Source organism: Denticeps clupeoides, chromosome 5, assembly GCF_900700375.1.
Source record: "Denticeps clupeoides chromosome 5, fDenClu1.1, whole genome shotgun sequence".
NCBI lineage: Eukaryota > Metazoa > Chordata > Actinopteri > Clupeiformes > Denticipitidae > Denticeps > Denticeps clupeoides.
In genome coordinates, this window is record NC_041711.1 from 12,821,260 (window position 1) to 12,837,405 (window position 16,146).

The 16,146-nt window shown below is 44.3% G+C and overlaps 1 protein-coding gene across 6 annotated transcripts; it reads left to right on the forward strand.

Moving 5' to 3' along the window:
• Positions 1–3,640: 3,640 nt before the first annotated feature.
• Positions 3,641–16,140, forward strand: LOC114791323 (ETS-related transcription factor Elf-1-like). 6 transcript variants are annotated; one of them, XM_028982068.1, is made up of 9 exons: positions 7,899–8,006; positions 8,781–8,868; positions 8,946–9,204; positions 9,406–9,556; positions 11,376–11,486; positions 11,578–11,742; positions 13,104–13,178; positions 13,276–13,468; positions 13,582–16,140. In XM_028982068.1, exons 3-9 carry the CDS (start codon positions 9,136–9,138, stop codon positions 14,636–14,638), a joined length of 1,821 nt encoding a protein of 606 aa, XP_028837901.1. In that variant the 5' UTR covers positions 7,899–8,006; positions 8,781–8,868; positions 8,946–9,135; the 3' UTR covers positions 14,639–16,140. The 6 variants fall into 6 exon arrangements, with proteins under 6 accessions (XP_028837904.1, XP_028837901.1, XP_028837905.1 ...); XM_028982070.1 differs by lacking the exon at positions 7,899–8,006 and adding an exon at positions 8,582–8,699; XM_028982071.1 differs by lacking the exons at positions 7,899–8,006; positions 8,781–8,868 and adding an exon at positions 3,641–3,740.
• The last annotated feature ends 6 nt before the right edge of the window (positions 16,141–16,146 follow it).

The window sequence follows — 16,146 nt, forward strand, 5'->3', positions numbered from 1 at the left end:
TTCTACTTGAATTACTTCTCCGATGGCATCTCTGTAAAAAAGTAGGTCTGTCAAAATTAAAACTTTGATCATTGCAATCGCTTTATGAATATATGTAAAATGTTCAAATTAATGAATGCAAGTAACGCAACTGCATTTTGTTTATGTGTTCATGTTCACGTGGCTGCAGAGGCGTTCGAACCCGAGAGCAACACTCCTGTTGTGGGTCTGCGATGGGGCTGTGTCTGGCCACGTCTTTCCCCAAGTGTGCGGAAATCAGACGTGACCATAAAAATTATAAATACAGTGCCATGTGACACGGGTTTCATAGCAACTTTGGCTGCATCATCTGAATCAGCCTTTAGGAAGAAATTTTATGAATAAAAACAACTGAACAATTGAGACGTAATTTGCATTAAATTGTAGTTCCATTTCCATTAAATTATCTGCAGGGTGTTTAATAAATAAATATATATATAAAACAGATCATCTCCCTGTCGTTCCCTGGCTGAGCCTCTTTCTCACACTTGTCTCTGTAATAGTTTTAAATGTGCATTATAGCAAGATTTAGTACAAACTGATTAATTGATTGTGAAATGTGCAATTCATTAGTTGAATATTTTTAATTGATTGACAGCTGCAATAAAGAGATAAATAGATTGTCTTGAAGCCTCCAAATTGCACTGAAAATTGCATATTAAATCCATGATTTAATACCTGCACATGAGATGAAAAACCCTTCTCAGCACGGCCGGTTCTAACTTCAAAGGCTTTTATTGGATGCAGAGTCTGTGCAGTGACTGGCTCTTGGCCTCCCGCAGAAGAATACCTTCCCAAATTGCTGGCACAAGCATTTAAGTGCATTCCAGATCTTTAAGGTCTGAAAGACCATCATGCGTATACACCCTGCCCCCCTCCCTTCCATGTCTTTCAATTTAGCAATCAACGTCGCCAATACAAGGTGTATAACAAGCCAAAATAATAATTCTCACTTTCATTCTTTAATACCTATTTACAACATTTCCAAATCATGAAAGTTTACATAATGCTAGAATACAATAAAATTTATATTTTTTATTCTATGTTCTGCATGTTCACATGTAAATGTACATGTAAACATCCAAGCAAGTGTAGAAGTTCACAGCATTTCTTGGTACGAATCTTCAATTTCCTGAACATTTATTTAGCTTATCCACTGCAATGCAGACTAAAACCGGCACGCCGCGGAGGGTTCGCTAACTTACATCTGGCTCAGGTTACATCAACACGACGGTGATAATAGTCTCGCATACTTTTGGCTCAGTAGTTCAAACACTTTGCTTCACAAAAATGTTAAAATAATAAAACACAGGGAGCTTCTGAGCCAAGACTGAGCCCAGCAAAGGTATGAAGGAACTGGACTGACTCTCTATCACAAGCTGCCAAAACTAAAAAGTTTGAAGTGTGTAGACATTTGGACATATGAATACTTAGCAGTCTGTTTTATTTTAAATGAATGACGATAAAAATTTGCTCTATCCAGTCCTATTCACAGCAGTGCATTTCAGTGCATAGCTGAAAATTTGATCATACACCAAATTTCCCCAAAACATTGTAAAATAAACATTCTAACTCTAGAGCTCTTGGACTTCACATTTCTTTAAAATCTTCACAATAATGCTGCCAATGTGGCCAGTGCAAAGACAGAGATTAAACTGGTTTGATCAAACTGATCAGAGCTTGATCCCAATAATAATATCCCAAACCATGAATGCTATAAAATGTCATTCCCAAATTCTTTCACTTCTTTCACTGAGATTACTAAATGAATCAGATGAAAAATACACATATCTGATCATATTGACACTATAGTGTGCATGTGCACAGGATCATGTTCCCGTGTATTCCCAAAGCAAATTTATCAGTGGTTTAAAGGTTAAAACATCTTAATTAAAGATAATATTTCATGTTTGGTGCAATAGCATATGGCATTATATTCATCCATCCCGTTTGCCTTTTTCTTTGGATGGTTTTCAATCCACTGTTTCTGCTGTGGTGATTAAAGAGAAAAATTGATGTTCTCCCAGCCGACAAACCTTTGTTCATTAAAAATATGCAGCCTGCTGGAAAAATCTTCTTTTTTTTATTTGCAGTGAAAGTAAATGTTTTTCTGGTGAAGATGTGAATCTGCCAGTGTGTTTCCTGTGTTCCTCTTCTCAGTGTAATGTCACTCTAACAAAAAGCTCTGATGTCATGGGAATTACAGCTGAACGCTTCATACGTCACTAATGTCACCGTGTCCCCAGGTCACAGTGCCTGGTGTTATTTTCCATTAGAAGAACATTCTACTTTAATGTTTTTTTTTTCCCATTTACCCTTCACCCCTTTGTTGGTTTAAACTCTACACTATTTACATGCTGTACACTAAATATCATGGAGAAAAGATATAAATCAGTTTTTAAGATAATTAAAGTAATGACTTGATTTTACACCACTACATTAAAGACACTTCCCCAGGTTGTATAGTGACCTCTGCTATGCTGTCAACATCTCATCCGTATGTTCATGACATGCACTCTATTCCCTCAAAGAGCCGCTTCATACCAAAATGTTTCGATTCGTTTAGACTGTAGCTCATCTTGTGGAATGAATTGGACAAACATTTCCATTTAAACTGATTTGTTGAGAGTCCCCTGGTGAACTTAGAGGCAAAGATATTTTTATTCACTATCAGCAAATGGTAATCCTGGTCAGGGTCGTGGTGGGCTGGAACCTAATCTGGCAGCACAGAGTGCATGGTGGGAATATAGACACAGGGGGTAAACAGAAAGGAACAGAGAGAGACACACAAAAGGGTCCATTTAAAGCCATCAGCCATGCAGAGAAATCCTATTCTCTACAACAGTATCCAGACCTCAGTAAAATCACTCCACAATACTGCAACATGTGAGTGGCAAAACATTGACATTTATAAAATGTTTAATAAAAAAGAAACTGTAGTGAATGTCTACAACAGCCTACTCTTAGAAAAAAGGTTGGTTAATTAAAAAAAAATCTACCTATATATCTATATCTATCTAAAAGAACACAAAACAAATATATGTCTATATATGTATCGCTTTCATAACCCCCAATGAGTTGAGTGATGGTTGCTATGTATATGTATATAACAATGTATACAACAAATATACAAAGACAATGACCCTACAGTATTGGTTGTAAGGTATTGATCCTACCAAGGGGTAGGACGTCTTTTTATTAACAGATACAGATTAGTAATTAGTATTTTACTTAATTCGATAATTATTCTAAATGTATGATTGTTATAATTGACTATAAGTATATATTGTAAAAACGTGGATTTTCGTATTAAAATAATGATTAAATTGTTGTTTTTAGTTCCCCTGGCTGTAGAGTGCGAATTCCCCTTTATAAATAATATTTCGCCACGCTTCCTGGTCAGCAGAATGGCGGCGAGCCACGAGGTGGCGCCAGAGACGCGCAGGATCCCACGCGGCGCGGGCACGCGCTCGGGCTGCGCCCGCCGTTGCCACAGTGACGCTCTCCACCTGCGTTGGTCCGAAACAGCTCGCGGGGGCGGGGCTTGTGCTGGACGGGAGGGGCGGGGCTTGTGTGGGGGCGGGGCTTGTGCTGGGCGGGAGGGGCGGGGCTTACGGGCGGCCAGCGGCGCGCAGGTCACGGTGTCGAGAAGACACCTCAAATCCACATCGCGTCCCCAAAACCAGTTCGGAAAGCACAGCAGAGCCGCACGGCAGTTTATGGTAATGTACACATTCCCTGTGTGTTAAGTTTTGTTTTAGTTTGTTTTTACGCGCAGTTAGCCGCAAAGTAAGCGCTCAAGCGTGTCGCGCTGAATGAACACAGCGGTTGCTCCTCACATTTCATATAATCAGAGGTAAAAGGGCCAGAAGCAGAAACTCGGTGTTGTGGAAGGGAAGCAGTGAAAAATGCACGACCTCGCACTGAACCCCCCAAACCCCCCCCGGGGCCCGGGGAACCAGAGAGCACGGAGGACACGGGCAGGCGGGCAGACAGACAGACTTTACATTTACATACATTTACAGCATTTATCAGACGCCCTTATCCAGAGCGACTTACAATCAGTAGTTACAGGGACAGTCCCCCCCTGGAGCAACTTAGGGTTAAGTGTCCTGCTCAGGGACACAATGGTAGTAAGTGGGATTTGAACCTGGGTCTTCTGGTTCACAGGCGAGTGTTTTACCCGCTAGGCTACTACCACCCAGACAGACAAAAGTAGACAGGCAAGCAGGCGGGTAGACACAGGCAGGCGGGCCACCAGACAAAAGTAGATAGGCAGGCAGATGCAGGCAGGCAGGCAAGTAAACACACAGGCAGGCAGACACAGGCAAGCGGGCGGACACAAGCAAATGGACAGACGCAGGCAGGCAAGCAGAGGCAGAAGGCAGACACAGGCGGACAGCATCCCCGGAATACCAGTGGCACACTCCATGGTAGTAGCCTAGTGGGTAACACACTCGCCTATGAACCAGAAGACCCGGGTTCGAATCCCACTTACTACCATTGTGTCCCTGAGCAAGACACTTAACCCTGAGTGTCTCCTGGGGGGGACTGTCCCTGTAACTACTGATTGTAAGTCGCTCTGGATAAGGGCGTCGGATAAATGCTGTAAATGTAAATGTAATCGGAAGTAATTGTGCATAGTTTATCTAATATTAAACATGATATTAACAATCACATATTTCACAGCTGAAACCATTTGAATGCCCCGTTGTGCAACAACTGCTTTTTTTCCTAATGTCTGTATTATTATGGACACATTTAACCCTCAAGCATCACATTATAAGTACAAAGTGCAGCTTTCACTTTTTTGCAGTAAACAAAGCCTGATTTGAATGAATCTGACTTTTGAATGTCATAATTTGCGTTATAGACATGCACATTGTCCTTGCGTTTTTTTTCGTTCTGCAGTCCCGTTTGTGTTAAAATTTATGCATTTGTGTTAGAAGTGCATGCTCATTTCGGTTTGTGATCTCCCTGCCAGCGATTTGAATCTGCAGGTATTTGTGTGTCTGTGTGTGAGAGACAGAAATGCAGACACCTAGTTTGCTTACAGGAGAGCTGGGGGGGGGCGGGACCTGAAACTGTGTAAACGTCTCCCGTAACAAAAGCCCGACCCATCTTCAGCGCGCTACTGCGTTTTTACCGCACTGCCCCAATACCGCTGAGCGCTGGCGTCTTTGTGCGGGCCGGTATGGTAATGTTCTGTGGCTTTGATCTGCCTGGCTCTCTCTGACAGTGTTTTAGATGTGTGCGAGGCCTTGCCTTGATGGGGGCGGGCTCTCTCGGGGGCTTTGAGATGGACAAGTTCAGCTGAGCTTTGCTGCATAATCAAAGCCCCCACAACCAAAAAAAAAAACAGAAATAGGCCAAGGTTGATAACAGGGTGGCAGAGGCAGCATAAAACCCCTGCTGATAAGCAGTTTGCCGTGCCATGGGCCCGTCTGCCTCTGCACAGCGCCGGGGCCGTTGCGGCAGCGTGGGAGGGGGGACGCGCTTCTGCTGAGCATAACAATACATGTGCTGCTGGACTGGCAGAAATTCGACTTTTTTTGTGCTCAGGTTGAAGTAGAAGCCTTCAAAGCCGTGCTCAGTAGCAGATAAGCATGCGCCAGGGCACCGCATGCGCTCGGTACAATGGCGGGAAGCAGCTGCGCGTGAAGACTTGAACGATGGACGCCGATAATCCTGGAGTCTCCTAAATGTTTGTTACCACACAACAGCTGCTTCACGTTCACCTCTGTAACAGCCAGGGATGCCTCCCACAATGCTCAGGGCTCTTTGACGCTCGGCGCAACGCCGGACCGCTCCCCACAATGCGATGGTGACTGATGAAAACGTACTATTTCAACTTCAAAAGCAGAGAGTGATCACAAATATTATAGATGTGAAAGAAATATGCCTTGAATAAGTGTTTTAACATCACTGTTATACTTCCTGCTATAACAGTTGCTCAAAAGTGGCTGAAAACAGATGTACTGATAATGTATCACTGCATTTTATCCCCAGCCCTCAGTTTCAGACCATGTACTGGCATGTCTCATATCAGGGTGGTAGTAGCCTAGTGGGTAACACACTCGCTTTTGAACCAAAAGACCCATTGTGTCCATGAGCAAGACACTCAACCCTGAGTGTCTCCAGGGGGGGACTGTCCTTGTAACTACTGATTGTAAGACGCTCTGGATAAGGACATCTGATAAATGCCATAAATGTAAGAAAATATACAGTCCAGGCCAAAAGTTTGGACACACCATCTCATTCAATGATTTTTCTTTATTTTCATGACCATTAACATTGGTAGATTTTCACTGAAGTCATCAAAACTATGAATGAACACATGTGGTGTTCAAAATTCAAATCAAATCTATTTGTCACAGACATAGTTATACATGGTATGGTGTGCAGTGAAATGCTTTAGCGACTGCTACTGACCACAGTATTGCAAGTATACAATGAACGTTATGTACTTAACCAAAAAAGGTGAAATAACTAAACATGTTTTATACTCTAGTTTCTTCAAAATAGACGCCCTCTGATTACTGCTTTTGCACATTCATCACCTGAAATGGTTCTCCAACAGTCTTGAAGGAGTTCCCAGAGGTGTTTAGCACTTGTTGGCCCCTTTGCCTTCACTCTGCGGTCCAGCTCACCCCAAACCATCTCAACTGGGTTCAGGTCCAGTGACTGTGGAGGCCAGGGCTCCACTTTTTGAACAAATTTCACTGTGTGCACCGTGTGCTGTGCTGCTGTGTATCACATGTGACAATCACTTCACTTTATAAAATAAAGAAAACAGAAAATGAGAAGGTGTGTCCAAACTTTTGTACATTTTGTACATTTTAATGAAATTACAAAAAAAAAACCAAAGTACTTTTTTTGTTGTGAACGGGTTTTTCTTAAAATAAAAAGCCTGTTGTCAGAAATGTTCAGCAGTCCTCTGAGGCCCTGTAGCCCGTTATACAAAGGCGAGAAGTTCGAGCTGCGGCTGCTGCTGCTGCTGCGGCGGCTCCTTCCGGTGTGATAGTGGCACTTTTTTTGGCACTTCCCCACTTTCAAAAAACGTTGCAGAATAACATATGACTGCAAACACCCTTCGCTGTTTTCTAATGATCATTTCGATAAATTGTTCTTCGAAGGCCCTGTTAACTTTAGTTTGCCTTTTTAAACCGAGACACTAGCCCTTAGCGGGCCCGTACTTTCACTTCCCACATCTAGACAAATATGGCAGCCACGTGCTTTCTGTGCGAAAAAGAGAACGGCAGCTCTTCAGCGACCGGCTGGCTCGAAATGCGCAAAACGGCGGCGTTTGCGAGAGAAACGATTCACCCACCGCAGAACTTAGCCGAGGGCTCGGAAACAACGCGCGCAGGAACCTAACGTGTATTTCTGCCACAGTTCTGCTCCGCTGTGGTCTCCTGGGCCCGAACCTCGTGCTCGCACAGGTTAACGGCCGATCTGTTTCTATTTTCGACCGTCTCCTGCACACTGAACAGAGTGCCTGTTGGACTTTCCTGTTCAGTGCGTTAACCTCGGTTCCCGCAGCCTGGAACGTACGCATCACCCGCGCAATTGGGGCGGCTCTCTTGCATTTGTTCAGTACGGTTTTGGTGCAGTCTGCACTTTGCATTCGGCCCGTTCTGCCGATTCCCCTGGTTGGGGAGCTGGCCGCGGGCTGCGAGACGAGTTCGCAGCCGTAAATACCTGGCGTGCGTTCGGAAGCGTTCCCCAGGTGCGTAGGCTGGTTGTCAGGGCGAAGCCACGTGACCGCGTCCTGTAATACGACCCCCTGAGGAGGGAGTGGCGAGGTGAGGGGGAGGAGAGCAGGTGAGAGACGGCGAAAGCGGCGAGAGGGCTTTTTTTTTTTTTTTTTTTTTGGTCACGATGCAAACAAAATGATGGGACAAACAGGATTGTCTGGATTGCTTAAGCCAAAACAACAGATCAACTGTTGATATTCACAGCGTTCTTCAGATCGTATCTTTTAGGTGGTAAGTGGCTGTGACCTATAACCAATACTGTGGGGTTCGTAAGGTTAGCATTTGACAGCACCACAGCGCTCAGGCTTTGCATCGATGTTTAAAGCTGTTGTAGGGCTGTGTCACTTTATTTATTTATTTATTTATTTATTTTCTAAAGCAGTTAAAAGTTTGTGAGAACGTCAGACTGTTCATGTCAGGTAGGGCCTGCCATTTATGTGGCATGCGGCCCTGCACGTTTTACGGCGGTTCTGTATTTTAAATGTTGGACTTAGCGTGTTTTTGGGAGCTATTTGAAATGCACATCTTGTTCACGTCTGTTCAAGTCGTAGAAGGTGCAGTCTTGTAAATTCCATGTTGTTGGGATACATTTAATATTAAAGTTGCACGTTGAAACGCAAGCCGTTGCGATGGTAAAACGGACATCGTGGCCACGCTGAATTATGCAGCGTGGACACGATGTGAGGTTTCCACAGGGCTCACCTCCGTTTGAATCTGATGGGCTCAGATGAAAGCTGACATTTAGCGCCTTTCAGGCTGGCCACAGCTGCACTTCTGCCGCTTTCGCCCTGCTCTGACGTCACCGAGGCACTTCCTTCCTGTTTTTCGCATGGTGCGCCTATGAGGGAGATAAGCAGAGAGAAGCGAAGAAAAAGAACGTATAGTGTTTACAGAGCGCTGCGGAACAGCAGCCACTAAGATAAGGTGAATGGGCGGGGGGGGGGACAGGCCATTGGTGGAACTGACGGTTACAGCCGGACGGCAAATCCTCTTTTATGTCCATAGATCTGCAGGCAGTAAAAACATCTTGTGAGGGTTCGATTTCAGGCACCAATCATTGACCAGATGCACGAGGGACCTGCTTGTTTCTGACGTAAGGAGCTGTTTTTGAGTTTTACAACTGCAGTTGCTTAAAAGTGCTCACATTTTCCCCCCCACGATGTCTTTCAGGTTTACTTCTCTAAAGTCCAAAATCTGCAGATTCCTTGGATTCAATTGTGGAATATTTCATCATGGGTCACTCAGCTTCACAGACGTTCTGAAGCCTTAGATGAAGGCACCAGAGACTTCGTGGAACTGTGTTACGTACCTTTAAGGGCCTTGGGGGATGAGACCATAAGCGCTTCACCACTGTGGCAAAATGGCAGCTGCCATTCAGAATACAGAGACAGTCTTTGAGATGGCCGATAGCCAGTACAACAGTGAACAAGTGAGTGCTGTTTTATTGCATTTTAATCCATGCCTGTATGTCATACTTCTCTCATTTGCTATTTATATGTATTAAATAGAAGATATGTTAAATATATATTCTATTTAATATAGATTTCAAAAAAGAGAAGCAAAATTCATAGATACATGCATGACAGTCAGAAGCCGACCTTCTCTTCCTGTGATTCGGTTTCATCTGCAGCTGCATGATCCAGCAACTCTTCCAGCCGTGATTGTTGAGCAAGTGCCACACTCCCACCTGCTTGAGTACTCTGGCCTGGTGTGTGAGCAGTCCTTGTCTGATGGTAATCTGGGGACGACAATGGAAAACCAGGAGTCCGTTTTTCTAACAGGTGACGGGAACGGGAGCTGGTGTTCGTTCGGTGCATGCCGTGGCTAGCTGGATAAAGAAAGTGTGTTGCTTATTCAAATTGTTGCACAGTACAGGCCAAGATTTAGGCGTGTCAAGTCGCAGTCAAAATGAACTTCAGACCATACAGCAAGGAATACTGAAGGAAATTGCGTTTCAAGAGTCTCAGCGTGCAAACATAAAAGGCAATTGCACACTATTAGTCCAGCAGACTATAATATGCAGCTTTAACTTTATTCAAACTGCAATTTTAGCCTTATTGCACCAGACAAAATTAAATTAGTATAAATGCCACAGGCCACACTTGGATGTATTTTTTTTTTTTTTTTGCCTAATTTTGAAGTTGAAGTTGAGCTTTATTGTCATGTCTGCTTCATACATGTTAGATAGTACATAGTAAAACGAAACAATGTTTCTCTGGAACCTGGTGCTACATGTAACATTTAAACAGAGTTACACACTGACATAAAGTGACCGTGTGCGACAATAAAACTGGGCTACATAAAGTAAAAACAGAGGACACAGGCAGTGCAAGAATAACCTTTAACAAAAAACATGTAGACAGACAGCGCTAAACTAGTGAAATGAGTAATAAATGTGCAAAGTAAATACTGATGTGCAAAATGGAATGGTGCATTAATAGATAATATTACTCAATATAACAGAGGTTGTGTGTGTGTGTGTGTGTGTGTGTGTGTCAGTCCAAAGGGGAAAGTCCCTGAGTGTTCAGTTGCCTTATGGACAGTGGAAAGAATAATATTCGAGTGTAATGAAACAATATACATTGTATATGCAATTCAGTTAATGTACAAGCTACCACCCCTTGCCTTTGTTACTAGAGTACAAATTTTTGCATCTTTTCCACCAACAGCCTTGTGTCCAAATCCTCCCAGCACCTTTTATGCAAAGGTCATGCCTGATATGTCTTGTTCAGCAGTTTATGGTTTGAGCTTTTGATGCGAATTAAAACATTACTGCGAAACATTAAAACCAGTCGTTTTCTTGTAATAAAAATACTTCTTGCTAGGTTCAGGAGAGCTGAAGATATCTTACTTTTTCAAGGCATGCAAATGTACCTGTTAAACGTACACGCACGCCTATTGCGCATGCGCGCTACAGTCACGTAATTATGTTTTTTTTTTTTTAATGATTATCTATTTTATTTCACGTATTCATTTATCGTCGCTTGACTGGGCGTTGGAGTACGTGCGCGCTCACGAGTCCTCCTACGCCTGCCCGCTCGGCACATGGCGCAGCAGTGAGGAAGTAAGAACAACAGTGACGTCAGCAGGAGCCCCGCTACAAGTGCGAGCAGCCTGCTCGCCCCATGTAAACCGAGAGTAGCTCCGCCGGAGGTGCACCCTGGCCGCGCCGCTTGTGGCAGACACGCTCGCCGCCGAGTAAGTGGTCGTCAGCTGGCGACTTCGACCGGGAAACATTAACGGCGTGTGTGGCTGTAGCTTTAGCCGCCGAGCTAAAGTTAACGTCGCACGCACGCACGCACGCACGCACGTCAGACTTTCTGTGGAAACTTGTTGAGTCGAGGCTCGACTCCCATTCCACAGCTGTGAGCACATCTGGCCTACTGCACCACAACTGCAACTCCAGTTGTGACCTGGTCGAGACATGTAGTTCTGAACTGAGCGCGATGTCGACGTGCGTTGCAGAAATAATAAATAATGTAACATCTGGTTTATATGCAGCTTCTGCATACACACACAAACACAAGTTTGGTATTATTGTGATCACCGTTTTGTTGATTTCTTTGGTAATGTTGATCATTGTTAGTGTGTTTTAAACAGTGGAGGCTTACCAAAGTGGAGAAGAGGAGCCGATGGAGACCATAGAAGCAGCGGAGGCCTTACTCAACATGGACTCCCCATCACCACTCTCTCAAGATGATAAAAGCTTCTGTATGTTACTTTTTTTCCCCTCACACGTTTCCAATGATGATGAATAGCATCTTTGTCATGCGCGATGTGGTGTTGTTGCTGTTTTCTACAGCGCACATTTTCCTGCCGTCTCTCGGCGAGGTTATCGCCAGCCCCATTACCCAGGTGTCGCTGTTGACAGATGGCGTAGTGGACGCCCTGGGGCAGCAGCAGTGGGTGCAGATTCAGCGCGCCATTGGTGCTGGAGCAGAGGACCAGTCGCCAAAGCCCAAAAAAGGTGCCAGTTGTCCGTCTGGTGGGAGGAAGATCCACACGCCGTTTGTTTCGTGCGGTATTGCAGTTTTGGGTCTTGCCGATATATGGTCTGCTGGTGCAGTGAGTACCGTCTGTGTGGTGTAACCAGCTTGTCCATGGTGGATTTTCCTCTGGGTGCTCTGGTTTCCATCCGAATAATAGGAGGTTACTGGCCATGCTAAATTGACCCCGGCTTGTGTCACCCTGCTCATTCTGGCCAATCATGAATGCCAAGAGGCTTCTGAGAATGGTTGGTTGGGTGGGTCTGTATTGATTTGCTATCTGGGTTGTTCTGCATCATGCACCATATTCAGGAGTTGTTGTTTTGGGTTATTTTTACATTTTGTGTACATTTTTTATTTATTTTTTTTTTAACCATTTTTCTCTATAGCTGTAGTTTTTTGGTATGTAATTAACCCTGATCAGCCATAACAATGTAAATACATGCCTAATACACAGTAGGTCGCCCCTTTTATTCCACACAACCTATGAGATGCTTGTAATATCTGGCGCCAAGCAGATACTTTAAATCCAGTAAGTTTCAACGTTGTGAGTCAGAACAGCCCACAAATGCTCAATTACATCGAAATATTGAGAATTTGGAGGGAACCTAAAACTCTGTTTCACTCAGACCTGCATTGCTGCATGGCACGGTACATTGACCTCCTTTTTCCATGAAGCATTGTACTTTGTCAGCAAAAATGTGGTGTGTGTCAAATTAACATCCACATGAGTGTAGGACCCAGTGTTTCCCTGCACAACAAGCATCAAAAAGCCTCCTCCAGCTTGCCTTCTTCACAATGTGCATCCTGGTGCCACCTGGACCATCTACATGATGCAAAAGAAAATGGGATTCATTTCTGAGCACCAGTTCTGATGCTCATGTGCTCAGCGTCCACCCCAAAACTGCCTACAGGTCTGCATGGGCACCCTGTCTGTAGCTAAGAGGTGCCATACAGAGCAAATGGATGCATTGTGTGTCTGAACAAATGTTTTTTTTTTTTTTTTCATTAATTTCAGCCACAGTAGCTCTTCTATTGTAGCTCTTTATTTTCTTTCCTTGGAGTACGTTTGGTAGGTTTTGACAATTATAGACTAGGAACATCCCACAAGAGAACATCCCGCTATGACCCGCTGTCTAACCCTTGTCAAAGCTTCTGAAATGTTTACGTTGTTATTTTTCCCCCCAGCCTGCAACACATTCAAAAGATGTTTGTTTTAAGGCTGTTGAAGATGTGCATTTATTTTGGTGTCCAGTCAATAAAGTCTTAAGTTTCGAGCCTTGAGAATGGCTTCGGATTGATAAATCAAGGTATGAATTGATTATTTACTCTCTGTTTCTAGGAAGGAAACCCAAGCGCTCAAGACCACGGTCACCGATACCAGACATCAATGTTAAAAAGACCAAAGATGGCCGAGGTACAGTGTTTTTTGTTTGTTTGTTTTTTTTAAATGGTTCACTAAACACCCCCCACCCCCCCTCTCCAAAATCACACCAAATGCATGTATCGGACAGGAAATACCCTGTACCTGTGGGAGTTCCTGATGGCTCTACTGCAGGACCGGAATGCTTGTCCTCGGTACATAAAATGGACCAACCGGGAAAAAGGCATTTTCAAGCTGGTGGACTCCAAGGCAGTGTCCCAGTTATGGGGCAAGCACAAAAACAAGCCTGACATGAACTATGAGACAATGGGTCGAGCCCTCAGGTGAGCATGGGTTTAAGGGTTTTGTCCGAAGAACATCTGAGCTTCCTAATTTCATGAAATGTAATTACTCTAGGAATTTTTGACAATTGCACTGAACCTGTGACCCTTTGCAGATATTACTATCAGCGCGGCATTCTGAACAAAGTGGAGGGCCAGCGTTTGGTGTATCAGTTCGCTGAATTGCCGAAAGACATTGTGTACATTGGCGATGATGATGATGAAGAGGGTGGTAGCAACGATGTTCAGAATGAGTACGATGAAGAGGAGGAAGGTGACGAGCCCCACGGCAACCAGGCGCTTTTTCAGAACATGTCCTCTGTTCTCTCTGGCTCGTACACCAAGCCAATCAGGGGTCCTAAAGGCCATCCCCGTCGTCAGTCTGTGAATGGTGGTCCTCACGACGCTGCCCTCCAGCCAATGGGCGGACCGGTGGGCATCAAGACGGAAAAGCCCTTGGGCCTCATCCAGCAGCAGCACTTGCCCATTGTGTCGGCAGAGATGCTGCAGGACCTCCAGAACGTGCAGGCCCTCCAGCCTGGCCGCCACGGCTCCGTGTTCCGTACGGCGCAGCTGCTGGAGAATCTCCGCCAGAGGCAGGCAACTGCTGTCATTCAGCCAGGGATGCAGAGTCCCGATGAGTTCGACCCCCAGAAAGAAAGCGCAGCCACGCAAATCATCACACTGCAGCTGGTGCCCGTGACGCCATGTGTGCCGGGCGTCGATGCCACAGGGACCATCATCGCCCACCCTCAAGTCATCATGCAGCCAGCTTCTTCTTCCGACCACGTGGCGCTTGGGCCAGACAGCAGTAACGTACCGCAGTTTCCGCAGGCCGACGCTCCTCTCCAAGCTGAGACTTTGTTCGGTAGTGGCACAACGTCTGTGGTGACACTTGTAGGAGGAGGTCAGCAGTTGGTGTCCCAACCCACTGGAACAGTCATTCACTCTGTAGTCACGGCAACAGAAACCCAACAGGCTGCGGCAACGCCGAGCATAGGCGGGGATGAGCAAGTTGAATCCCCCTTTTTAGAGAGCACCACGCCCCAGGAAACCCTCGGGGAGAACATCCTGCAGTCAGATGCTGAACCCAAACTGCTGGTGGAGCCGCTTAACATTGTGATCCTCAACGGCCCTTGGGTAGGTTCCGAAAACCAGCCTGCTGACGCTTGAATGGTGTGTTCGAGGGCCAAAGCATATGACTTTTGCTGTAATGTACCAAAGCTGTCACAAAAAAAAAGTGCTTTGCTTAAAAATCATTATAATTTTATAAAAATATGCACTGGAATCTATAGCTCTTTGTGTCCTTTTTTTTTTTTTTTTTTTAATGTTTTCCTGTTTTTCAATTTGCACTTTGTAAGTTGCAAGTTTGTAAACTTTCTAGCTTCTGTTTGAGGCCTGAATCTACGAAGAACAAACCTCAGCTATGCTCAGATTTCTGAAATATCTCTAGATTTCCACCAGCGTTGTATGCAAATTTGACCCGGACCGATATTGGATTTGTCCATGTTGATTATTGGCACACAAAAATCTTTATTGAGTAGTTTATATCTTAATTTGTCAAGCGCTACCACAGCCAAAACCTGTGATTTATGATTTTGTGGTCTGGGTGCTCCCTCATTCCAGCAAATGTGGTTAAAGCGCGGAGTAACGTCTGTTTGGGAGGAGTGGGGCGGCTCCTGTGTGCCGTAAAACTTTATGAACATGAGCATTTTGGAAAGCCAGATGAATGGATGAGAGGTTTAGATGAGAACTCTGTTATTTGACCTCCATATATGTATATCAGATAGCTTCAGACGTGTTATTTTTCCCTGGCGCAGCTTCCAGCTGAATCTGCCGGAGGCCGCGTGCGACTAAAGTAATTCCGAGCCCACCGGCCCTCCCGCGTTTTTCCACTCTTGATCGATGAATGTTTCAGCATGTGCCTTCTATGCCAAGTCTTAATCATTTGACGTTGCACTATTGTGTCTCAGCCCAGAGCTCCTTCTCAACAGTAACATGTCACCTCTGCTTTTTGATTGACTATTTGAAATGACCAAACATTTTGTACTTTGTGCAGGGATCTTATTGTTTCCACCCTCAGGATAAGCCTTTTAAAATCAGGGAGCCGGGTTTATTATTTTTTTTTTTTTTTATGCAAGCATGATTTTAGTCATAGGGGAATTCCTTGTTTTTAAGCCTTATTGCCTGTCCAGACAGAGGCGAGGAAAAGTGGGCATGCGCCACTGGCCTTTGATGACTGACCACTGTACCACGGTAATGCCCCTGTACTGCCTGACGAATACGGTTTATTCTTATCTATGCAAAAAGCACAATGTCCTGCACCATATACTGTACGTGTGAACTGTTTATTTATGTTTTAATATTTCTATATGGCCCTGATTCCTTTTTTTCAATGTTGGTCTTTTCTACCTTCTCTTTACATTCAGAAAATGTTATGGTGTATTCATGGATAAAAGCCATTATTTTACTGTTTTTGTCTTGCGTTGTTTTCTTAATGAGTAATTTGAATCCTGATATGAAATCCTGTACATTTGGAACTTTATTGGAATTATGAATTATATTATCCAATGTTTTTTGTATTCATGCTTGTCAGACATTAAACATTTTATATTGTAGACATAGATGAATTGATGGGGTACCTGTATTTATTAAATAAGAATAATACTTTGAAACATGTG